The sequence below is a fragment of the Oncorhynchus tshawytscha genome, linkage group LG15 (genome assembly GCF_018296145.1).
Source record: "Oncorhynchus tshawytscha isolate Ot180627B linkage group LG15, Otsh_v2.0, whole genome shotgun sequence".
Taxonomy (NCBI): domain Eukaryota; kingdom Metazoa; phylum Chordata; class Actinopteri; order Salmoniformes; family Salmonidae; genus Oncorhynchus; species Oncorhynchus tshawytscha.
In genome coordinates, this window is record NC_056443.1 from 7,710,845 (window position 1) to 7,734,992 (window position 24,148).

The window sequence follows — 24,148 nt, forward strand, 5'->3', positions numbered from 1 at the left end:
ATGCTTATTTACAATACAAGTAACCCTAAAACTACACAATACATTATGTACCATACATTTCTATTGGGAACAAAATAAATCGGAAACAACCAAAACAAACAGCAAATGCATCCAACAAGGTTGTAGAGTCACAAGCTTGATGTCATCATTGCGTGCTAGGAATATGGGACCAAATACTTTGTACTACTTTAATACCCATAAGTGAATTTGTCCCAATACTTTTGGTCCCCTAAAATGGGGGGGGGGGACTATGTACAAAAAGTGCTGTAATTTCTAAACGTGTCCCCCCCGTCTGCACTTAAACATTGTCACTGTCCCAATACTGTTGGAGCTCACTATCTCATTAAGGCCATAACACTGATCACAAGTACAGACACTTGGGGATAGTGTGTGAACACTGAGGCTGTTCAAGCGAGCCTCCTCACTGTCATTGACAGCCAACCCGTTTCTATTGGAGACACTCCCGTAACCATTATCAGTGACACTTCCGTTGCCAATGATGAAAGTCCCCTTGCCAACCATAGCGTTGTCATCCCATTAACCACCATCCCATTTTCATTGACAACCGCAGTCACCCATCCCCTGCAAGGGGACCCTAGACAAGGCCTTCAGATCCTGGGGAAAGGGTAGGGATGGAAATGGGGAGGTGGGGTGTGGAACCTCTAGAATGCCCCCCCTCCTTGACCTCTCCCCTCTCCCCTCTGTTGGCCCGGAGGGTCAGGGCGGAGTGGCAGTCTAGACACACCTTGTTCACCTTGTTGCCATCGTACTCCAGAGTTACTTTGTTGTCTGAACACCTCCAACACACCACCTAACAAACAGGTGGAGACACAGGACGTCATGGTCATATCGGTCTGGTTATGTTAGAAAGAATGGAAGTAAACGGAACATGAATGCCATTTCAACTAATCATAACCTTAGCCCAGCCTTAGGTAAAGTGAATGTGTGCATCTATGTGTGTATGTCTATGTACCCGTGTGTGTGTGTGTGTATTAACTCACACAGCCACAGGCTCTGCAGTGGTGTTTCCATCGGGTGAGGGCGTTGAAGGGTTCGCTACACTTCATACACATGGTCACCTCATTGTCCCAGATCCATCGAGGGGCACGCCGACCCAGCTCCTCAGTCTGTTCACACACACACACAAAATCAGTTTGTCTCGCCAACTTGTTTTTCCACCCATACATGCAAGAGGATCTCAAATGAGTCGTTTCTCCTTCCCTTTTGCTAAATGATCAGTTCCCCTCCACACCCATTTGCCTGTGATTTATCCCTCTATACGAATACTGCAAGCATACTGTACAGATGGAGAAACACACAAAAGAATGGAAGAAAATACTGTATTGGTCTCGGTTTTGCACAAAAATAAGGGATCCTTACAGATACCTCTACTTCTTTAGAAGCTGACTTAAAAGTCTCATTCTTCTGCTGGAAAACATAAATGGTGTCCTGAAAAGCCTGAAAGTACAAGGCACGTTAGTCCATGTGTACTCTCCCTATATACTCATTATGTGCCATTGGTCATTTAAACGGGTTTCAAAATATGACAAAACACTGTTACCTTTATCCAGTCCTCTTCGTCTTGTTCAGAGCTAGAAAGACAACGCCACATGTTAACATTGATACAAAATATATACATTCATCCAAGACCTTCAGGTGAGTTATATTATTGTGACACCCCCCACAATCCCCTCACCTGGCCTGTAGGTCCAGGGTTCTCTCCAGGGTCCTCTCCTTGCCAGATACCTGGAAGGTGTGGGGGTGGTGTTCGTTGGTGGTGCGCTGCACCGTCATGCCCTCCACGTCAATCCGTGTCCGCACGGTGAAGCGCTGCCCCCCCAGGCTGAACCGAGGAGTGCAGCACAGCAGCATGTTGTTTAACTGGATGGACAGCAGGGGGAGGGAGAGGCAAGAAAGACATGAGGGTTTTAAGTATGCGCCACAAGAGTCTCCTGAATGACCCATTAATGCAGGAGTGTTGATCTCATTCCACGGAGGGCAGAATGTCTGTTTTTTTTCTCCTTTCAATTAAGACCTAGACAACCAGGTGAGGGAGTTCCTTACTAATTGGTGACCTTAATTCATCAAGCACAAGGGTGGAGAGAACACCCGCCCTCCGTGGAATGAGTTTGACATGTGTGGGTTAAATGGATGGATGTTCAGTGGTTCCTAGTCAGTGAAGTGCAAGATTCTGATGAAATAGAGATGATTTAATTTCAAATTATACATAGCAGAAAATCATGTCTGTTCTACACTATACATTTCTAGAGCAACATTATGTAATGTTGCGTCCTCCTAAACGCCATAAGGTCTCCATTGGGAAAGAGATGGTCTGACCTCAATGGGACTTCCTGGTAAAATAAAGGTTAAAATATTGTGAGCTGGTCTAACCAGGAAGAGGTGTCGCTCCATGGCGGAGTGCCTGGCAGCCAGCATCAGGATACGTCCCTCCCGGATGAACTCATTGGAGGGGTTCATCACGTCCTCCTCCTCCCCCCCCAACATCTCGTAGATCTCCAGCAGCTTCTTCAGATTCTCCTAGAGGACAACACAGCAGAGCGGAGGATGTTAGACAACAAAGCAGATCACAAACTTCTGTTCCAACCGATTGCAAAATAACGAAGTACAGGATGGTAACAGTGGTTAACAGTAGTAACATTTTACTCACTATGCATAAAGAAAAATGGTCTCTAGATATACTGTACTGACAATTGTTATCTGCAGTAAGTAGAGGATTAGCATATTAGTTCTGCACGTACTGATTGGCGGATGGCACTGTTGGAGTGCGTTGCTGCCATAGAAATGACCTGCAGAGACTCTGAAGGCAGACAAAGAGAACAACACCTTATTTTTTTAGGATAGCAAAACCACAAAACCTAATCTATTATGGTTTCTGTGACAATTCCTCAGACTTTTAGTAACTGTGATGACACTGCGTGAGTCTTCGCTAGCGATGAGGACTACCTGATCTCTGTTACAGTAAGAGTGAGGCCAGCCTTTGTGGATCTACTGTATGTTGGACTATGTCTATGCTACAGTAAGGCAGGTGCCAACTCACTCTCTGCATGACTGTGGTCCGAGTCATCATCAGGCAATCTCTTGAGGTAGTCTCTCAGCAGCATCTCATAACGAGGTAGTCTCTGGACCGGCTCCAACATGTGGTGCTGCAGGGTCAGACTACCACACACCTCCTGACTCTGAAAGATAACTCTAAATCAACAACAGGGCAAGACCGACTAAACGTTTCCACCACTGCAAAGTCAGCAGCTATTGATTTCCATTGGGTGAATGGTGATATGAAGATTAAGAGAATGAATAAAGATATTCAGGTAAAGTGTGAACAGAGATTTACTCGGTGTCCCTGCCCAGCCACTGTACCTGTATATCCTGTATGACGTTCCTGAATGGTGCGGACCTCTCCGTCCAGACTCTAAGCAGCTCCATGGCGTGGTTGAAGCTCATCACGTACTCAGCATACATCCTGAGGAAGGGAGCATGCTGCTGCATGACATCACCCAGACGAGGGCTCACAGACCTGTGTGGTCAAGGGTCGGAGATCAAAGGTCAAAAAAATGATTATTTAATCACTGTTTAGAGATGATGCTAGCGATTTAAAGTAGGAATGTTAAAACCACGGCGGTCTTTGTGAGGCTGGATGAATTACATGAAATATAACCGTATTTTCATTTAATAACAAGGTTCCAATCCAATCATGTCCTTCAGTTCCATTGTAAATAATTACTTCATGTACTTCAATTGCAACATCATCTATTTGGGTTGTCTCACCATTGGCCCATGTGCGTCTCCAGGTCTGGCAGTAGGAACTGGCTGTGGAAGGTGTGGATAGAGGAGATGTTGGAGAAGATGGTCCTCACCACATCTACAGGGAACAAGCCTTTACCGGCCTCCTGAGTCAGCCGGGCACAGAACACCTGCACACACATGTTAAAACACTGCTAATTAATACATACTGATCAAGTCATGTGGTGATAACTACAGTGGATGAACAGAAACCGTGAAGTTGACAGTGACACACTGACCTGGTCTAGCAGGTGAAGGCGAGCAACATAGGCCCTCTCTGTGAGCAGAAGCTCGTTGGCAATCTTATACAGCTTCTGTTCAGTGGAGTCCTGCACCCTCACCTCCTCACTCCCTCCCTCCATCTTCTTCTCATCTGTAGAGCTCTCCTGAAGCTTGGCCTCCTCAGTCCCAGTTCTGTGAGAGGGGGACAGGTCCACATCGAGCCCTGTATCCACCTTCCCTCCGTCTCCTACATGGCCATCGACCAGTACAGCGTCCCTCATCAGGTCCAAACCATTCATATTTATGGGAGAGATTTCCCTCGCTCTGCCCTCCCTGTGTGCCACTACTACTGCCCTGTCTGGACTGTGTCTGTGAGCATCCAGTCCTGTGTGGGAGCTGTCGGTAGACCCACTGTCTGGGTCTCTAGGCTGGTCTAGGCTTATAGAGGTGGTGGTATGCATTGGGCTGCTGTTAGCTGATCTGAGCACAGACTGGTTTTCCTCAAGGTGAATGAGGTCAGGCAGGCTGCAGGGTGATCCTGCCATGTGACCATGTCTCTTCATCCTGGCCCCAGGGCTTCTCAGCTGGTTCAGCCTAGATCCTGCTCCCTTCCCTGTGGACTGAGATCCTAGTTTGGAGCGCTTCCCTGGGCTGTGGACACCTAGTCTCTTTCCTGGGCTCTGGGTCCCTGGTGGTACCCCCTTCACTTGGCTGTGCCTCGGCCTGGTCCCATGACATTTTCCTGGGCTGTGGCCCGTTAGCCCCCTAGCTTGGGGTCCTGATCCCGTCCCTGTGAGTAGAGCTCCTTCTGGCCCCGTGACAGGGCACTCCCCAGGGCTCTGGAGATGGGCAGGTTTAGGAGACACTGGAGATAGGGAGGGAGAAGCTGAGTAAGGGATCTATCCTAGCCTGGTTCCAGAACAAAAATATAAAACGCAACATGTAAAGTGTTAGTCCCATGTTTCATGAGCTGAAATAGGGAATTGATTAATTACTTTATATGAACTGTAACTCAGTAAAATCTTAAAAATTGTTGCAAGTTACGTTTATATTTTTGTTCAGTGTATTTGTGCTGTCTTGCCAACTCCTATTGGCATGACAATGTCCATAGAAGTTGGCAAAACAGCACAAACAGATTTTGGACCAGGTTACATTTAGCTTGCAGTGGAGTCTACAGGGCATTTGTAGTGGTATTTGAACACTGCATTTTAAACCAACCACACTCCCCTCAGTCCCCGTACTGTGCTTTGTGGTTTGAGTAGGGATTTCTTAGCAGGGCTCTTTCCATTGACCTCCTCTCCAATTGTGGCAATGGTGCTCCCACAGCTACAGTACTATACACAGAGCCACATGTACTGCTGCTTAGTACTGAGGGAGAGCGAGAGATCTAATTAGAGTGAGAATGGACACCTGCCATAGTGACATACAGTAAGGATATGAGGAAGTTAACATACTTTGAACAGTCCATCCTCTGATGGCGTACTTAGGCCGTCATTGTAAATACGAATTTGGTCTTAACTGACTTGCCTAGTTAAATAAAGGTTCAATTTAAATAAATCTGTAATCGACACCCCTGTGACTTAATGGTTGGAGGGGAAATCTGTGTTTGCTACATCCATTCTGGGGTTTTGAGATTGGTGACGTGTGCCCATTGATTCTTGAATAATGTAACTTGCAGATGCCTCATGAGCTTGGTTCAACCGTCTTTCCCAGACGGAACCAAAAATGTAAGCTTGTTTAGCCCCGTTGTTTGTGAACAATGTACTTGTAAACAAAACACTATAGCCTCAAATGGTTAAAACTATATAGTTTTCGTCTCGGGGTTGGTCAGTCTTTGCATCCATAGCGCGGTCTATGAATGTGAGAGTGGTTGCATTTCTCCACCCCTATTCTTCAGCTGTTTACAGGAACATGAACACAGTGGCTACTTGTCCCTCCCCCACCGCTTTCTTTTCGGGATTATTATATTGTGTTGACTAATGAGTGAAATGTGTGTAAAACTGAATAAACGTTGTAAAAAAAAAAAAAAGTGTTTGGGCAGGAGAACTGTGTTACCTTGTTACAGTATTCATAGGGTGTAGCTCACTACGAGACTGTTCTCTACCCCCAAATGTGGTGCCTCTCAATTCCTTTGTAAACGAAGCGGCCTTTATTTTTGGTAAAAGCGGACATTGTTCTTTCACTGAAGGCGTTAGCGTGCTTTTTCTACGAGTTTCCAATGCTTTCAGGAGTTTTCCCCAATGATGTCAGGAGAAATGAATGATTAACAACTGCATTCCCGGACAAAAACAATGCCAAGCGCACTGACATTATAACCAACGCCAGGAATCAAATTCCCCACGTGTTGCAGAGATGGTGTTTCTCCCGGTCATCTGACTGCTTTTCCTTCTCACTTCCCTCAACATGTTAAGCCTTTCTTTCTTACTTACTTCGCTGGAGAGATAATAGGCTACATGTCAAGTCAGTGTCTATGTGTCTACTGAGGAGGAGAGGACCGCCAAAGTGACAGTTTGTTGTTTCGAAGTGGGCAAAAGTTAGCAAAACAGGTTCTGGATGTCAGGCTAACATTCCACTCCATGTACTCGGTGTCATGCTGATTAGCATGATAAGGAGTGGCATGATAACTCAAATAGACCGGTACCCAGGCTAGGTAAAAAATCAACGGAAAATGCCAACTGCCAACATTAGTTTAGCATAATAAACACGGACTCTGCAGTATTGGCACAGTTTGTGTTCACAGCCACACTCAAACCCTGTGTGTTTGTCATACAGTGGCCAGTTAAATCGAATATTACTTCGCTGGCTTAAATGGCACTGTGAAATAGTGAACCAACTGAATGATCGGCATTTGCATGTTTCTGATCAAGAAAAAGCCCACAACTTAAATCCACAAGATGTGTTGTCGGTCTCTGACAAAAGTGTTCCAGAGAGGACAGAGGAGCGCTTCGCACACGCACCTGCTGTTCTTGAATTGAGTCCTGCGTCGGTCTCAGACTCATACACACGCAAACACAGTCACTCACTGCTTATCAGCGAGTGTCCCTTTCTGACTCTGAGTGGTCACTGTGTGACTGTCTTGTCAGAGGACGTGTAAGGGGAGGAGTTTCCTGAGTGAAATCAGGTGACAAAACAGTTCCATCAATAACTCAAGAGTATTTGGTTAGCATCTTACATTAGGTTGAATCTACAACCTTTTATTTTTTTCACCCTTCTAACCTAGGACCTACCGCCTCCAGTTTATTACTGGGGGAAATAACATAAACGTCAGACTATTGTCCAGTGAGGAGACTGGGATGAGAAATAGTTATCTCCACAAACTACATCCGTGTCTAAGGGACAGTAAATCACTAACATATTATGCCAGTTAGCTGTGCTCAGTCAACGCCTTGGCAGACATCACAGACACTATGTTATGGCTTCAGAACTACATAGACACGAGGTAATCCAGTCAGATTTGTGCAGGTGAACGGAGATTTCAGTTTAGCTCAATTTCAGTAATCCAAAGAGCTGAGCCCAGCTGCTGACAATTTGCACACACACACACACACACACACACACACACACACACACACACACACACAATACCTAGAGAACGTTGTTTACAAACAAAACCCTGTTATGTTTTCAGGGCATGCCGGTGGTAGATTAGCATAACCAGTGAAACTACTGACTCTTCTGCCTTAGACATGGCTGAGTTCACCCACTTCAAAGCACTTGAGATGGTCACACTAAAAAAAAAAAAGTGTCGGGTAATTCAACCACTAATTATACGTTGCCCGAGTAGTTTACAATTAGAAAATGACACAGTAGATTATTTTGTAAAGAATATGCGCTAATATCGCGTCTCCATTGTGGCCATGACTGAAAGCCCTCAGCTAGGGACTAAACAGGAGACACTGGGGCCGTCACTACTGTACAGGATTGACCAGACAGTTCCTACAGCATTAGATTGGGCTCCCCAATTACATGTAAACGTCGTCCATATGTAAACACACCACACCAGGGTTTGCCACTCTCTGGTCAGAATGTCTATCTATCTATCTAAAGATAACTTGGCTGTGGACATCTTCACCGTTTCCTCAAAATATGACTTCGGATCAGAAACCACAGAGGATCCCTCCACTATTCTGCTCAAAATGAGTTAAATCCATCATAACATGCATTGCAAAAAACACAGACGTCCTAGGCTATAATAGGATACATTTGAAATCTGTCCAGTGTTAAATCACTCAACGTTTCCAAAAACAACTGCAGTTTGAGAAGGCTGACCTTCAGTCTCCCGCGGTATTCCCTTCGACTTTCTCCTCACCGCCGTCCGCCTAAACTCCTCCGTCTCACGATGAGTGGTCTTCACACTCTCCCTCTGTTCACCGTCAAACATGGTAATATGATTTATAATAATAACTTTTATACCACTTATTGTTCCCTTGAGCGTGAATAATGATCGTATTCGAGGCGTGTAGTCTACGAACGCCGGAGGGCTTTACGCAGGTAATTACCGAGCTGCTCCTCCAACAAAAACATAAATAAGCGTACCAAATTCCAAAAGTCCAATACCGATTTCCACATGCCATGAATCTCCATCAGTAGAATCGAATCCCGATAGATCTTAAACAACTGCACAAAACCGCCCCCGTTTTATAAACCCTCCGCCCACTGAGAGCCTTCTGTAGAGGGAACTCCCAATACTGTAGGCCATTTTGCGAAAGGTGTTTATGGTAAAGTTTTACAAAAAGATACACAAATGTTTAGCAGTCCCCTATAAGATTAGGGGGAATTTATTGTATTTTGAAATGTAGGATTTACATGGTTTAATATGCAATAAAAATGATTTGAAGATACCATACAATTATATATTGCTGTCTGAATGTCTATAATGTTTTTTATCGAGTTGTCGAGTAGTGTTGATATTGTGCAAACCACGTTCAGTGCTTCATCTTTGTGCCCCGTCTACTATACACTCTCCAGGTCTAGGAAAAGTAGCTAGTAACATTCATCATTTTCTCCATAGCTTACTGTATGTCCAGTTGGCCTATGTACAACTTCAATGGTCTGTGAACCATCTGATAAGTTTAAAGAAACCTTCATATACATGAGCAATACATATGGTGGGGGAAAATAGACAGAGCGAACCACAGTGTTACAACATACAGAATACTCCTGATATCCTCATTATTGAGGAGACATTGTGACTGCTAACTGTGCCATCCGCTAAACAGATGCGGGAGACAAATGTCGTTTGAACGCGTTCAATTGTGAAACTGACTAGACATCCCATTTCCCGTACTCTCGCCCTTGGGCTCCAAAGCCAGTTTGCTCTCCCAAACTAATGCCTAGGGTTTTAGCTCTGTGGGTTAATACAGTCTCTGGCTGGTTACACAAAACTGCTCCCCTCTCCTTCATCTGCTTCATATGATGTCTGAGAAGCCTAGTGCGGTCTTTGGCAGTTTGTTACATGGCTTCCAGTTGCAATAGATGTAGGGAACGGAGCAGAAAGGACAGCATTTACCAGAATAACACAAAAGGATGACAAAACCCAACGTTTTTGAAACCTTACTGTAGTTAGCAACCACAGGTCTGGTCAGAGATCCTGTAGAAATAGAATGTTCAGCCTAAAGCCAGGTTGAGGTGTGTGAATTCATCCCATTGCCACGCCTCTGAGCTGTGACTGGACGTGTTATATAGATGGTTAAAAGTTGCTGGGTGGTGGTTTGAGAAACGCTCCAAATTGGTATTTCTAGGCTAGCATACATAGCATCATGGTTGAATACAGTACAGCATAAACTGCCAACTACCTCTACTATTACTACAACTACAGTGCTACTAGTACTACTATTCTATAGCAAAATCTGTCTACACGCCGATCCAGCATGGTTACTTCCATACACAGGATGTAGAAAACAAGAGGCAATCTTGGATAGAGATCTACATTCAACATCATTATTTAACCCAGTGGGGGTTAACAGTCGATCACAACTAGTATTGGAATGCATTGGTCAGTTTGTGCTTGTAAATCAGGAGGTTGATTGATTCCTTCAGAGAAACAGGTTGACCAAGAGTACTTTCCAAATGGCACCCTATTCCCTATGTAGTGCACTACTTTGGGGAATATGGTGTCATTTGGGACGTAGATGATGTTTCAACATAGATACTGTAGAACCAAGGAAGGATGATAACGGTACAAACGGTACACTGTCAGCTTTTACAATGTTTGGAAATCTCTTATCCTGTAAAACACATTCAAAGTGCAATAGAAACATTTATATATACACACCGCAGGGTGTGTGTGTGAGCAAAGTGCATTTTAAAGAAATTCCGTAGAATATAAAAAACAAGCTACGATCTTGGTGAGGGGTGGGGACAAGCAATGAATCCAATCCAAAAAGAGCAGAAAAGGACTCAAACATTCTGGGTTTGCGAAAAGCTAATACCTTTTTACATGCATTTCAAATACACAGTTATGGCTTTGTCCTCTGCCCCCTTGGCGTTCACTACATACTGTATGGTACCATTAATGATTGTACAGCTAGCTATACATTCAGCAAAACCCAACAATTGTCCACCTCTTGAACCCAACAAAATTATCATCCCTGGTCGTAACATAAAAGTATGTTTCAACAACCCCCAAAACACCATAGACAAATACATGATGAATAATGACTAGTTGCTAGCGCGGTAGTAAAGATGGCTGCATGTCGCTCTTTTCTCCCACAGACCCTCAAGTCAGACAGTCTGTTATAAGTCTTGGTGAGTGTCGTCCTTCTCTTCCTTCAGTGAGAGGCACTGCTCTGGCTCTGCTCCGCAGAGTCCTGTGATGGGGTTAGAGGTCAGTAGTTCCAGGGTTATAGAGGACCTGGGGAACAAGGCGGCTGGGCGAGCCAAAGGAGAGGCACTCGTGGGGGGCTGCTGCTGTAGCTGCTCAGGGGGCAGTGAGCTCGGTACTCCCGGATAGCCGACACAATGCTACGCCTGGGAGGAGCATGACCAGAGACAACCAGAAGACAAGAGGAAGAGGAGATAACAGGAGATACACTGTACCTGACAAAGATCTCAGACATCTACCTCAATCACTCACAGACAAAAGGACGTATCAATGAGGATTTAAAATAGACTCATTTATAGTGTTCATGGTAGGTCAAGAAAGGCATAAAAAAAACTCACACACCCAAAACACACAGGGTTGATTTTCTGATGCTGTACCCTGGCTATACTCCACAAGCAAAATGATATGGAATAATTAACATATACTGTAAACATATGCAACGTTTCAGGCCCATGTAGAGTTTTAGACTGGTTCCAGATCTGTTAGTGCTCTTGCCAACTCATTGTTTCTTTGTGGCATGACAATGAGTGAGGAGTTGGGATGATAGCACAAACAGACTGGCACTAAATTCTGGTCTAAACTGTTTACCTGCTGACTTGGGAGGCCTTCTCCCACCTTAGCTGTGAGGAGACTGGCGGCACTGTGGCAGCAGACTTCTGACGATCTATGAGAGACTGACAGATTAGATGGAGAGGTGACAGGGATGGGGAGCAGGGGAGATCACAGATGATCATATTCAAGGGACAAATACAGACTACTTACCAAGAAAATCACCCACCCATCACCCCAGCGTTTTCAAGAAGTACATATAGTGAAAAAAAAATCTTCTTAAATATTCTCAAACGCCTAACAACTCATGTATTTGATACAGTGCCTTGCGAAAGTATTCGGCCCCCTTGAACTTTGCAACCTTTTGCCACATTTCAGGCTTCAAACATAAAGATATAAAACTGTATTTTTTTGTGAAGAATCAACAACAAGTGGGACACAATCATGAAGTGGAACGACATTTATTGGATATTTCAAACTTTTTTAACAAATCAAAAACTGAAAAATTGTGCGTGCAAAATTATTCAGCCCCTTTACTTTCAGTGCAGCAAACTCTCTCCAGAAGTTCAGTGAGGATCTCTGAATGATCCAATGTTGACCTAAATGACTAATGATGATAAATACAATCCACCTGTGTGTAATCAAGTCTCCGTATAAATGCACCTGCACTGTGATAGTCTCAGAGGTCCGTTAAAAGCGCAGAGAGCATCATGAAGAACAAGGAACACACCAGGCAGGTCCGAGATACTGTTGTGAAGAAGTTTAAAGCCGGATTTGGATACAAAAAGATTTCCCAAGCTTTAAACATCCCAAGGAGCACTGTGCAAGCGATAATATTGAAATGGAAGGAGTATCAGACCACTGCAAATCTACCAAGACCTGGCCGTCCCTCTAAACTTTCAGCTCATACAAGGAGAAGACTGATCAGAGATGCAGCCAAGAGGCCCATGATCACTCTGGATGAACTGCAGAGATCTACAGCTGAGGTGGGAGACTGTCCATAGGACAACAATCAGTCGTATATTGCACAAATCTGGCCTTTATGGAAGAGTGGCAAGAAGAAAGCCATTTCTTAAAGATATCCATAAAAAGTGTTGTTTAAAGTTTGCCACAAGCCACCTGGGAGACACACCAAACATGTGGAAGAAGGTGCTCTGGTCAGATGAAACCAAAATTGAACTTTTTGGCAACAATGCAAAACGTTGTTTGGCGTAAAAGCAACACAGCTCGTCACCCTGAACACACCATCCCCACTGTCAAACATGGTGGTGGCAGCATCATGGTTTGGGCCTGCTTTTCTTCAGCAGGGACAGGGAAGATGGTTAAAATTGATGGGAAGATGGATGGAGCCAAATACAGGACCATTCTGGAAGAAAACCTGATGGAGTCTGCAAAAGACCTGAGACTGGGACGGAGATTTGTCTTCCAACAAGACAATGATCCAAAACATAAAGCAAAATCTACAATGGAATGGTTCAAAAATAAACATATCCAGGTGTTAGAATGGCCAAGTCAAAGTCCAGACCTGAATCCAATCGAGAATCTGTGGAAATAACTGAAAACTGCTGTTCACAAATGCTCTCCATCCAACCTCACTGAGCTCGAGCTGTTTTGCAAGGAGGAATGGGAAAAAATTTCAGTCTCTCGATGTGCAAAACTGATAGAGACATACCCCAAGCTACTTACAGCTGTAATCGCAGCAAAAGGTGGCGCTACAAAGTATTAACTTAAGGTGGCTGAATAATTTTGCACGCCCAATTTTTCAGTTTTTGATTTGTTAAAAACGTTTGAAATATCCAATAAATGTCGTTCCACTTCATGATTGTGTCCCACTTGTTGTTGATTCTTCACAAAAAAATACAGTTTTATATCTTTATGTTTGAAGCCTGAAATGTGGCAAAAGGTCGCAAAGTTCAAGGGGGCCGAATACTTTCGCAAGGCACTGTATATTGTACTGTTCAATGGAATGTACGCTTACAGTATGCTTGATGAACCCGTGTGCTTGTGCAATAACTGAGCAGGCTGTGTAAAGTAGGCCTATGCATATCTGAGTGGAACACACGACAGCAACTTCATGAAACTGAGATTATAAGGAATTCCTCCCTAGAACACATGAGAGAGATGCTCAAGGCCACTCAAAACAGAAAAGATGACGACACACAAAATACAGGTCATTTATACATGATATTTACAGTATATACGAAGAGTATGAACATAGCACTGTACACAGCATACAGCTTTCCAATACCCTGTGTTATATACACATGCATATAAAGTGCTCAAAAGCTAACAGGCTGACAATCAGTGGTAACTATTAACAGTCTGCCTGGAAATGGATATGGCGTTAGCACAGGCAAAGATGTTAAAATTGACAATGTTCCACATTATGAAAGACGCCTGAAACAGAGAGCAGAAGAGGAAAATGGCATTCACTGTAATCACATAGAGGGAGAAATCACAGGCCAATAGATGCGGTGGGAAACTAATACATTGGAAAGGGGAAGGAGGTCAAAAACACATTTGACAGGATTAAAATCCTCTTGCATTTACGGATGGAATTATGATGTCGCGGGACCGAAGACAGGAATGAGTTTGGTGGGTGTGTGATGTGTGTGTGTGTGTATATTGGAGAGTGCGAGTCAGGCGGAACGAGGAGGGTTTCACAGAGAGGAGGTCACACTGGTTTCCTTTCTTGAGAAGCTAAGACGGCAACCCCTAGCATCTATTTGATATTTGACAATCCTTCACTTTTTATTCCCTTATTGCAGAAAATATCTATATCCAGCTAATTTACCCTACGATGGAAATGTTTCATATTATAACCTACACTATACTACAACTACAAAGGTGTTCTGCTCAAAGTAACAGGCATACAGTGTTGTGTCAAGGCAGGTAGATGGTGCAGATGTAGAAACTGGAGTGAAGGACAGACTCATGTCAAGTAATTGCTAACGTGATGAAGGGTAATGAATGAAACAGAGTAATACAAACTCCATGTATAAAAGGTCACTGAGGTGGTTCCCACACCAAATCTACAGTGTTCATTGTGTTTCTGTACAGTCACCATTAGATGCCTATTGGAAAAAAAACATTCCACCAGCTCAATCAGCCCAACAATGAGTGCAAGAACAGTGAGTATTTCTGTTGTGAGAAATATGTAAATGTTCACCTAACGTTGTCAACAATGTAGCTGAGAGGAGTCCTGTCAAATGCGTTTTTTTTTTGCTCCATGTTGCCTGTTATAACAACATGTAGATCACTTGAACCAATGGAGACTGGGATTGTTAGAGTATAGACACACAGGGTTGTTGTGGTACTCTGGGCTCCAGATTTGGGACTGGCGGGGGAGGGGGAGACCGGACTGGGTCAATACTAGAGAGGGGAGTCAAAACAGGGAGAGACTAAGGAGACTTTTCTGACCAGCATCCCATTGACAGCACAACTAGCACAAAATCTATAACTGACCCTTAACCAAACTCATAACCTTCACGTCATTTTAACCAATTCAAAAATTAAATATCGGTTTGCACGTCAGCTATGTCCCCTTAGTTCTTCCCGTCAAAACCAAACTGTGCATGGATTGGGCCAAAGTTGGCAAAGGCTATTCACTGGCCAACACCCAGTAGCAGTGTATCCCTCATCAAGAGCACTTACGCTGATCATCTGGCAAGGCTTTGTTATTGTCCATTCTAACTTATTGGATAGGGTCAAAAAAACAAAAAACAATATGAAAACTGTTGTTGTTGGCATGATCAGGTTGTACTAATCAGGTGCTGTAGTTGTTAAGGCACACACATACACAGGTGACACACTCACATGTGCAGAAACTGTGGAATCCCATCTATGCATCATACAGTAGCTCTACACTAACTAACCCATAGCCTAAATGTCATTCAAATGTTGGTCTATATTTCTAGATCAGCGTAAGGATAATTCTGGTTAACAATACATCCTTGTTGAACCCCAGTTGAAAAGTGTGTGTGTGTCAGCTTCCCTGAGTTTGGTGGTAAGTGAGTTTTCTATGATGACATTCATCCATCTATGTTGCTGTGTTCCTCTGGAGTTACCCTCCGAGGCACTAGGGGTGCTACGTAGCCACAGCTCACTGTCTGTCTCGCCTACTGATATGAAAACCAGAATCACCCATCTCGCTCTGTCTCATAATGCTAACATTAAAACCATCATGGTGTGCTGATTCCAGGTCATTTATGTTTAATATGACATTCAACCACGTCTTCAGACTAAGTTCTGAATATACAGTGACATTACAAACTGCCATTGGGTGGTGCTAGACTCCAAATATGTGCCAGGTTTACACAGCAGATGTGAGGATGACTGCAATAACATTATGAGGACAGTGTGTACAGAGCTGTGAGTAATAACTGAACAATTAAAAATAGCAAACAATCCATAATCATTGATCTGTCTTATGCAATACTTGCTTTGAATGACATTTGGTTACAGTATCTGTGATTTTCATTAAAAACAGAGAGCGCGAATAACACTGTCAAGTGGTTGATCTGTGGCGACATCAGTCCAACATGTGAACAAATTCCTTCAAATGTCCAGTTAACCTAAACATCCTTCTCATCCGTCTTTCCAAACAGCGGCAAGGTCCTGCACACGTATTCACTTGCTTGTGTGGATGGCGACTTGATTTAAAGGGCGAGACCAAAACTACTGTGTATGTATAGTCTGTAAAGTGTCCTGTCTCTCCTGTAGCTTAGACCGATCAACAGTCTGTGAATAAGAGGAAGGCAGGGCCACTTGTGCTCCATGTTGTGTTAAATCCCTGAGCAGAGTCAGTCCGAACATTCGCGCCGATACAGAGCCACATCCACATGCTGCATCGAGGCCAGAGGCTTAGGCACAAGAAACAGGAAACCAGTCTGTCCTCCTCTCTGTAAGCCCCACCCACTCTCCCAGGGGCTCATGGGAAATGTAGTTTTGCATCATTACAGAGGCTGATGGGATTTGTAGTAGTGTCCGTGAGGAGGTTGATGGGAATTGTAGCTTAGTGTCTGCGAAGGTGCCGATGGAATCTGTAGTTCTGTTTAGAGAGGGGACTCATGGGATTTGTAGTGTTGTCAGTGAGGAGGTTAATGGGAACTGTGGTTTAGTGTCAGTGAGGGGGCCGATGGGAACCGTAGTACCTAGGGTAGAGTGGACTGTAGCTGCTGGTGAGACTATATGAAGTGTGGGGGGTGTACGACGAGGGTGGGGTATATGATGAAGGAGAGTAATGAGCAGATGAAGGGGTATAGGAACTGGAGGGGGTATAAAGGGAGGAAGGGGTGTAAGAACTAGAAGGGATATAGGAACTAGGAGGGGTGTAAGAAGAGGGGGTATAAAGGGCTGAGGTACGCGTCAGGTTGCTAAGGGGGCGAGTTCGAGGGGAGCTCCATGTCAACCGGCGAGACCTCAGTATGGGAGAACAGTAGGGGGAGGAGGGGGCCGAGCCAGGCTGAGCACCCCTGCTAGGAGACGGCCGTGAGTCTGAGGAGTAATGCCTGGAGAGCCCAGTACTGCTACGTTCTAAACTAAAACTGTGGGAGTCGAGACTGAAACTGTGGGAGTCGACCTCTAACGTCCGGACACCCAGTGCCCACTGGGAGTGATCCAGCATGTGGGGAGTGGATGGGGGGGTCCAGGAGGAGGAGAGCGCTTCCAGGGAGGGGGGGCTGTCTGGTACTTTGGGGCCTGAGGGGGCCGTGGAGGAGGGGCTGACGGAGTGTCTATGATGTGACGTAGGGGAGCTCAGAGCTAGGGCGTCTGTAGTAGCAGAGGTCAAGTTTAAGGGGGCGCCAGCGCCGGTGGTGGGGCTGGAGGGAGGAGCAGGACTTACTTTGGGGGTGCTGCTCTTCATGCGGGCCACCTTGCTGCCGCGGGTGCGGTGCGACTGCTCCTGGTCGAAGGCTAGGTCCTCCAGACGCTGGGTCAGGGCTAGTTTCTGCTGGATGGCCATTCGCAGGAGAGAGTTGAGCGTCTTCTTCTCGTCCTCCGCCGCAGCCAGCTGCCTCTGCATCTCATCCAGCTGAGTCACATACTCGTCACACCTGAGAAGTTTCAAGGAGAGGGGTTGGGTGCTTGCAAAAAACAAAAGTTTTGGTTACACAGTGTAGGTGGAGATGGGTTCAGAAGAAATAACGTGATCAGAAGAAGAAGTAGAGAAGAATGGAGAGAGCCGGGGAGAAATAGGAAAGGCAGGATGTGGAAGTCTATCCCTTTAACAATCTATCCCTGGTCCTTGGTCTCTCCCCTGGTAGTGAACAGTAAAAATTAAATAAAAGAAATATAGATGAAGGGATAGAGCAAGGAGGGAAATAGTCACCTGGTGGCGAACATGGCTCTGAGCGATGAGAAGGTGGCAGCGTCCTCCTTCAGGGCCTTCAGTTCGTTCCTCAGCTTCATCATGGTGTCTGTCACCATGTGCTTCTCATTCTCATACTTACTCTTCAAGTTGGCCAGGGCATTCTCTGCAGTCTGCAAGAACAAGGGAACAGGGACATTTCTTTCACCTTTATTTAAACAGAAAGCCACATTGAAGTCAGAATACATTTCCCCCCTAGTGAGTTAGAAGACAATTGAAAATTCAAAGTGAGGACATTAGTGTGACTGTGACAGCAGTCTCTATATACTCTATATATCCTAATGGCTACCGTAGCCTGGTGAGAACCATCTACCGCTTTCGGAGAATCATTGGAACCAGCCTCAAAGTAGATTCTAGCAAGGCCGTGTTAGACAGCGAATCCATATCTCGGATACCATATCCATGTCTGACCTGTTTGTTCGCTTTGAGCACCAGTCTGAGGGTAGCTATCTGTTCTCTCTTGGTGCTGAGCAGGGACTTGAGCTTCAGTATCTCCTCCATACAGGCCTCTTTGTCCTTGTCAAACAGTGGGGCCAGTTCCCTGGCTGCAGCCCTCTGTCTGGACAGCTGGAGTGACCGGTCCACTGCCCTCTGGAGGTGCCTCACCTGCAGCATGTTCATCAAGGGAGGTTGTTAGCGAACATTAGCTAATGTTGTCAGTCAGATACACTGGAATCTGTGTCTGTTAGCTTCATGATGACCATTTGGAAGGTTAAAGGTGACACCTGGCATACAAACTGGGATAAACTGTTTCAGGTTTGAACTGCCAATGAAATCAAAAGGTGTGATGATATATGCTTGCTAGTGAATGTACTACGAATAGTGAAACTATATTCTGTTTGACATGTTTATTCAAATGATTCAAACGGAGTCACCTGCTCTCTGATGATGGCGTTGAGGTTATAGATGTTCATGGGTTCCCTACGCAGGTCTCCAGCTGGCTCTACCGCAGGCGACGATGATGATGATGAAGATGAGGAAGAGGCACTGATGCTGGGGGACCCCGTAGGAGGGGTGCGGGGTACAGGACTGTCTCTGTCCCTTCCCCCGTCCCGGCCTCTCTCTCCTGACAACCGCTCTTTGGATGGGGATTCCGAGGGGCTACGAGACTCCGCCGTGGACGACGAGGTTGCTGCGGCAACGGCTGCGAGCCGCCGGGCGAGGCGGGGCGTGAGTAGAACGCGGGTGTCGTCACCCTTGAGCGAGGCACTGATGCCCCTTAGTCCTCTGCCGTGTCTGTAGTAGTCTAGCATCACCCGGTTGGGCGTCTCATTGTTACAGAGGCAGACATGGTGGTAAAGTTGAGCCAGCTCCTCGCTGAAGGTGACCAGTTCGTCCTGTGCTGCGTTGAGCGCCCCCTGGCTCTCGCTGGCCATGTTCTTGGCTGTTTTCAGCTCCGTCTCCAGGCCCCCCACCTTCTCCCTACCTTCCCGGCAGCTCCTCTCCAGCCTCCCCACCTGCTGCTCCAGAGATCTGTGCTGGGCCTCTCCGCGTGTCCTCTCGTCCACCCCGCCCTCCACACACTGGTTGTACCTCTCTCTCAGCGACTTCAGCTCAGCCTTTAGCTCGACCACCTCGGTTACAGCCACCCTGTATTTACACTGGAGTATTTCCAGACCCGGGGTCTGGTGGCAGAATGCCTGGCCCCTGCTGTGTATTAATCCCTTCTCTTTCTCCTCCTCTTCCTCTTCTCCCTGCTCCATCAGGGCCTCTCGGTTGAGGTGGGCCTCCTGGTCGTGCTGGGCCTCCTGGGCGAGATGGGCCTCCCGGTGCAGATGCCTGAGGGCGGTGACTCTCTCGCTGAGGCGGAGGGCCCTCTCGTGCTGCTCGTTCAGGGCACCCTGTGTATGCTGCAGCTGCGTCTGACACTCTTGCAGGCTGATCAACAGCCCTGTTTTCTCCCGCTCTGCCTATGAACACACACACACAAACAGCTATTTTCAGCCTATTGTTAAACTAGTAGCTTTCTTATCATCTCCAACCCCACAACCTTAAATAAGCTGCATCATTTCCCTGCACACTCAGCACAGTCCACCTCATCCCTTAGGCCCCCCCCTGCTGAAAGAAACAGCACAGATAAGCATAGGCTGGTCCAGCATAGGTGTTGATTTTGCTGGTGACCAACCTTCACTCTGATTTCTTGGTGCCTTTTGCGGTGACCAGCCTTCGCTGTATTTTTGCTGGTGACCAACCTTCGTTGTGTTTTTGCTGGTGACCAGCCTTCGCTGTGTTTTTGCTGGTGACCAGCCTTCGCTGTGTTTTTGCTGGTGACCAGCCTTCGCTGTGTTTTTGCTGGTGACCAGCCTTCGCTGTGTTTTTGCTGGTGACCAGCCTTCATTGTGCTTTTGTGGTGACCAGCCTTCGTTGTGCTTTTGTGGTGACCAGCCTTCGTTGTGCTTTTGTGGTGATCAGCCTTCACTGTGTTTTTGCTGGTGACCAGCCTTCGCTGTGTTTTGGACACAGTGACCTGCAAAAGCTGGTCACCAGCAAAACCAGTATCAAGTCATATCATGCTGGATTTAAAAGTGATGTTTAATTTCTATTGGAATCCAGCCAGTGTGGGGATATCCAATAATTGTAACTTTTCTTCACCCACGATATGCATTCAGAATGACTGCCAGGGGCAGAAAGGGGAATAAATGAGACTACCCAAATGATCTAAACTGGAGCAATAAGTCCAACTAACAGATTGTATTAGTTTAGAAAAAATGTATGTTATTTATCTTTGTGTAGCATAAGATTATTTAATCAATCAATGTACATGCAAAAGCACCACAAACAAGAGAGATATTGAGACAAACAATTTAAAAAATCTACTGCAATAGAACATGCTGGGAAATGTAATAATGATGGGCATGGTCAGGGTAGCTTGACCAGCATGGACCAGCTTGGTAACCAGCATGGACAAGCATACCAACATCACCAGCATAAACTGGTATGTGTCCAAAACACAGCGAAGGCTGGTCACCAGCAAAACCAGCTAGACTATTCTAGTAAACCATCATACACAACTAGACCATGCTGGACAGACCAGCTTGACCAGAACTAACCAGCATAGACCAGCAAATACCAGCATGGACCAGCTTGAAATGTATGCTGGTCTATGCTGTTTTATTTCAGCAGGGCCTAAACCCTGCACACTTTCAGAGGAAACAGTAAACCTTGCACACTACTGAGACTGAGGGTGAATCAATAGTCTAGTGTGTCAGTGAGGATATAAATAAGCCTTTCCTCCAGTCCATCCAATCGGAGCGAGGCTGAGGGAATGTGTGGGGAGATGCAGTTTCACCTATAGGGACTGCAGTAAATGGTTGGACACACACATGCTACTGCATCTTCATCTCACTGGCCAACTGGGCTGGAGGAAACTACAGAAGAGAAGACACCCACTATGAAACAAAATGGCGGCCATTTTGATTAGAGTCCACGTAACAGCCAGTGGTCCAGTAACGACTGATCCCACAGCTTCTCACTGGTGCTACAACACTTTATCTGACTGCTGGGATAACCTTTATTATTTATCCTCTTAAGAGGTTGAAAAGGGGAGAGGCAGGCCGAGCGATTGAGATAGAGAGAGAGAGAGATGAGAGAGAGAGAGAGATGAGAGATGAGAGAGAGAGATGAGATATGAGAGAGAGAGAGAGATGAGAGAGAGCGCTGTATGCAGTGAGGTTATGTCAGCAGTCTCTCACTGAATAATTCAACACTTATTCCTACATCTACAATATGGGGCTGCTGAGGGGATATAGATGTGTTCATTTGTACGGCATCGGTGTGTTCACTTTGTAATATTGTTTATGTTTACATTGATGAGCTAGAATGAGTATGTTTGTTTGCCACAGTGTTCTGATGTCCTCCTGTATGTCATTGTTACATGCTTATAACACTGAGAAATCTGAGCACCAAACTCCAGAGGCTCCCGAAACGCCCCTCTACTCATTCAAACCGAGTGAACCGTACTTCTCCACCCACCTGTAGCAGCTGCTGCTTGAGCTTCTGTATCTCTGTCAGGTTCATCTCACTGAACAGATCCGACACCATCCCCTCTCCTTTCCTCCCCGCTCCCCGACACTCTCCATTGGCCCTGGGCAGCGACCCTGTCCCCGTCCCAGTTCCTGACCCTCCATGTAGATGCCCGTTACACCTGCCTGGCTCCTCTGAGTTGGGCGACAGGGCGGAGACAGGCGTAGCCGTGCCACTAGGTGGCGCTGAGGTGAAAGTGAGGTGGGCGCTGCCCGTGTATTGGACGTCACACAGGCTGAGGTGGTGGACCAGCTCCTTGCGGAGGTGCTTCTTCTGCTCCCGCTCGCTCTTCAGGGAGTCCAGGGCCTCCTCTAGCTGGGCCTCGGAGATGTCTTTGAGACGTAAGGCGTCTTCTAACTGACTGTTCAGCAGCTCGGTCTCCTCCTCCAGAACCTTGATCTCATGCTTTAACCCCTCGTACTCCACCTGAGGGAGCGAAGGAGGGAGGTAGGGGGGGGGTAGGAGGGAGGAAGGGGGAGGAAGGTGGAGGGTAGGAAGAGGTAAGTAGAGAGAGAGAGGCATAATGTGGTGTTAGGGATGGGGACACATTGTGTGTGAGTGTGAGAGAGTGTGTGTGTGTGTGTGTGCGTGAGTGCGTGCGTGCGTGTGTGTAACCACATGTATGTGCAAGTGTGTCTGTGTGTGCATGCGCGTGTAGGTGTGCGTTTGTGTGTGTGTGTGTGCAACCGCATGCGTGTGTATGTACTGTGTTCTCTCACCTGATTCTGTTTGAGAGTGGACACTAGTTTCTGCAGGGTGATGTTCTCCTCCTCCAGCTCAGTGTAGTCCTGTAGGAGTCGAGCCTCTCTGAACTTATACTCCCTGATCTCCTCTCTCATCCGGCTCCGCTGCAGCTCCAACATCTCATTACTCTACATGACAGACACAAACACCAGGGTTTAGTTAACACACACAACCCGGCTACTATCAAATACACAAGACCTGTGGTTATTATCAATAACTGTGCATACATGTATATAGTAAGTAGCCACTGCTCTGGGTCTCCTCTAAACCACACCCCCCCGGCCTCTAACCCCTGGTGCCTCACCTCTCTGAGCTCCTGCAGCAGGGTACTGAGGTGTTCGTTGTCGGCCTGTGTGTTGACTGTGACGGCCCGGCTCTGTTTGAGCTCTGACTGGATCACCAGCAGGCGACTCGTGTAGTACGCCTCCTTCGTGGCTGACTCCTGCAAGAGGGTCTCCTCGTTGGTCTCCCCGTCCGCAGCCACCTTGCGCTGGGTGGAGAAGGTCTGGCCAAACGCCTGGGCAGGGGCAGAGGAGGGGCGAGAGAGAAGTTATGACATTTTAGTAGCATAGCCTGTTGTTTTGTCCTGGTTATGTAAATGCTATTTTCTGACTCCTATAAAACATACATGGAGAGGTAAAGAGAAACCACCATCTGAAACTGTTCCACCGCCTAGTCTGGGCTGGTGGACACACAGTAGGGCTGCATCATATAGGCAAAAACATTGATAACATTTTTTTTTGGGGGGGGGAGGGATTAATTGTGCAGCCCTAATACATACACGCACGCACGCACACCACCACCACCACCACCACCAATCAATACACAGCTCAGCAAGAGGCTGAGAGGAAGTACATCATAGAGTAGGTGCATCTATTTACGGTGCAGAGCGACGGTAAACTCAAGGAGGGATAAAACAAAGACTGTTGGGCGGAAAATAGAGAAACAGAGAGGCAAAGAATCCTGCTCTCCCCTGGGCTTCTAGCAACAGAACACAGACGTGGAAGCACTTTAAATGACGTGGCGCTGAACCTGAACGGAACCTAAATATAATGATCATGTAAATACATGGGATTAAGTGCACTTAACGTAAAGTCGGACAAGAGGGAAGGCGATCGTAATGTTCCCTACAGGGCCACTGAATAAGTACAGTCTACTGAAACAGCCATGCAGGGACTCCACAGTGGACTACCGCAGGCTGTTCATCACTCTCCTATTAGTTCAGCTTCAGCGGTGGCTGTATTTGTGTAAACTAACATATTCAACATAATTAAACATCAGAACTATTGGAGACACTGAGGAACGTTGGGATGTCGTGTAGTTTAAGACCGTTATATGTTCTGCTGTTTGCAGCTGAAAAGGGACGAGACCTTTCCTCCAGCTTTTGAAGGTTTAAAGGTCATGTGTGGTTTGATGACACTGCCCTTCATCTGCCAAAACACACACGTCACTCACACACACACGCATGTGTGCACGCTCACACACACACACAATCATTCACTCTGTCAGATGTCACTATATGCCAGCGTTTCAGGAAAGGTGTCCTTTAATAAAGAGAGCACATCAAATTTCAGCTTACAAAAAGATGGATTTCCAGAACACATGTACAGTACAGT

At 46.2% G+C, this 24,148-nt stretch overlaps 2 protein-coding genes across 7 annotated transcripts in view; both read right to left on the bottom strand.

Annotated features, from left to right (window-relative positions):
• Nucleotides 1–203: 203 nt before the first annotated feature.
• On the bottom strand, nucleotides 204–8,716 carry LOC112214321 (FYVE, RhoGEF and PH domain-containing protein 4). 3 transcript variants are annotated; one of them, XM_024372971.2, is made up of 13 exons: nucleotides 8,560–8,716; nucleotides 8,293–8,386; nucleotides 4,041–4,888; nucleotides 3,787–3,932; nucleotides 3,379–3,535; nucleotides 3,059–3,197; nucleotides 2,760–2,818; nucleotides 2,392–2,538; nucleotides 1,697–1,881; nucleotides 1,562–1,592; nucleotides 1,381–1,458; nucleotides 1,002–1,127; nucleotides 204–811 (listed from the first exon to the last, which is right to left on the bottom strand). In XM_024372971.2, exons 1-13 carry the CDS (start codon nucleotides 8,605–8,607, stop codon nucleotides 596–598), a joined length of 2,274 nt encoding a protein of 757 aa, XP_024228739.1. In that variant the 5' UTR covers nucleotides 8,608–8,716; the 3' UTR covers nucleotides 204–595. The 3 variants fall into 3 exon arrangements, with proteins under 3 accessions (XP_024228739.1, XP_042153980.1, XP_024228740.1); XM_024372972.2 differs by having other exon boundaries at nucleotides 205–811; nucleotides 1,387–1,458; nucleotides 8,560–8,715; XM_042298046.1 differs by lacking the exon at nucleotides 8,293–8,386 and having other exon boundaries at nucleotides 8,560–8,632.
• A 1,490-nt stretch (nucleotides 8,717–10,206) lies between these two features.
• LOC112214322 (protein bicaudal D homolog 1-like) overlaps nucleotides 10,207–24,148 on the bottom strand; it is a 46,120-nt gene continuing 32,178 nt past the window's right edge. The window contains exons 2-10 of one of the 4 annotated variants that reach the window (XM_042298043.1): nucleotides 22,837–23,049; nucleotides 22,508–22,660; nucleotides 21,738–22,214; nucleotides 18,641–19,675; nucleotides 18,177–18,371; nucleotides 17,727–17,878; nucleotides 17,241–17,451; nucleotides 11,435–11,520; nucleotides 10,207–10,992 (exon numbers count right to left, since the gene is read on the bottom strand). In XM_042298043.1, coding sequence (XP_042153977.1) covers nucleotides 10,866–10,992; nucleotides 11,435–11,520; nucleotides 17,241–17,451; nucleotides 17,727–17,878; nucleotides 18,177–18,371; nucleotides 18,641–19,675; nucleotides 21,738–22,214; nucleotides 22,508–22,660; nucleotides 22,837–23,049 — 2,649 coding nt within the window. In that variant the 3' untranslated portion in view covers nucleotides 10,207–10,865. Of the gene's footprint in view, nucleotides 11,521–13,566; nucleotides 17,452–17,726; nucleotides 17,879–18,176; nucleotides 18,372–18,640; nucleotides 19,676–21,737; nucleotides 22,215–22,507; nucleotides 22,661–22,836; nucleotides 23,050–24,148 lie in introns of those variants that run through there. The other 3 variants (XM_042298045.1, XM_042298044.1, XM_042298042.1) reach the window with 3 other exon arrangements.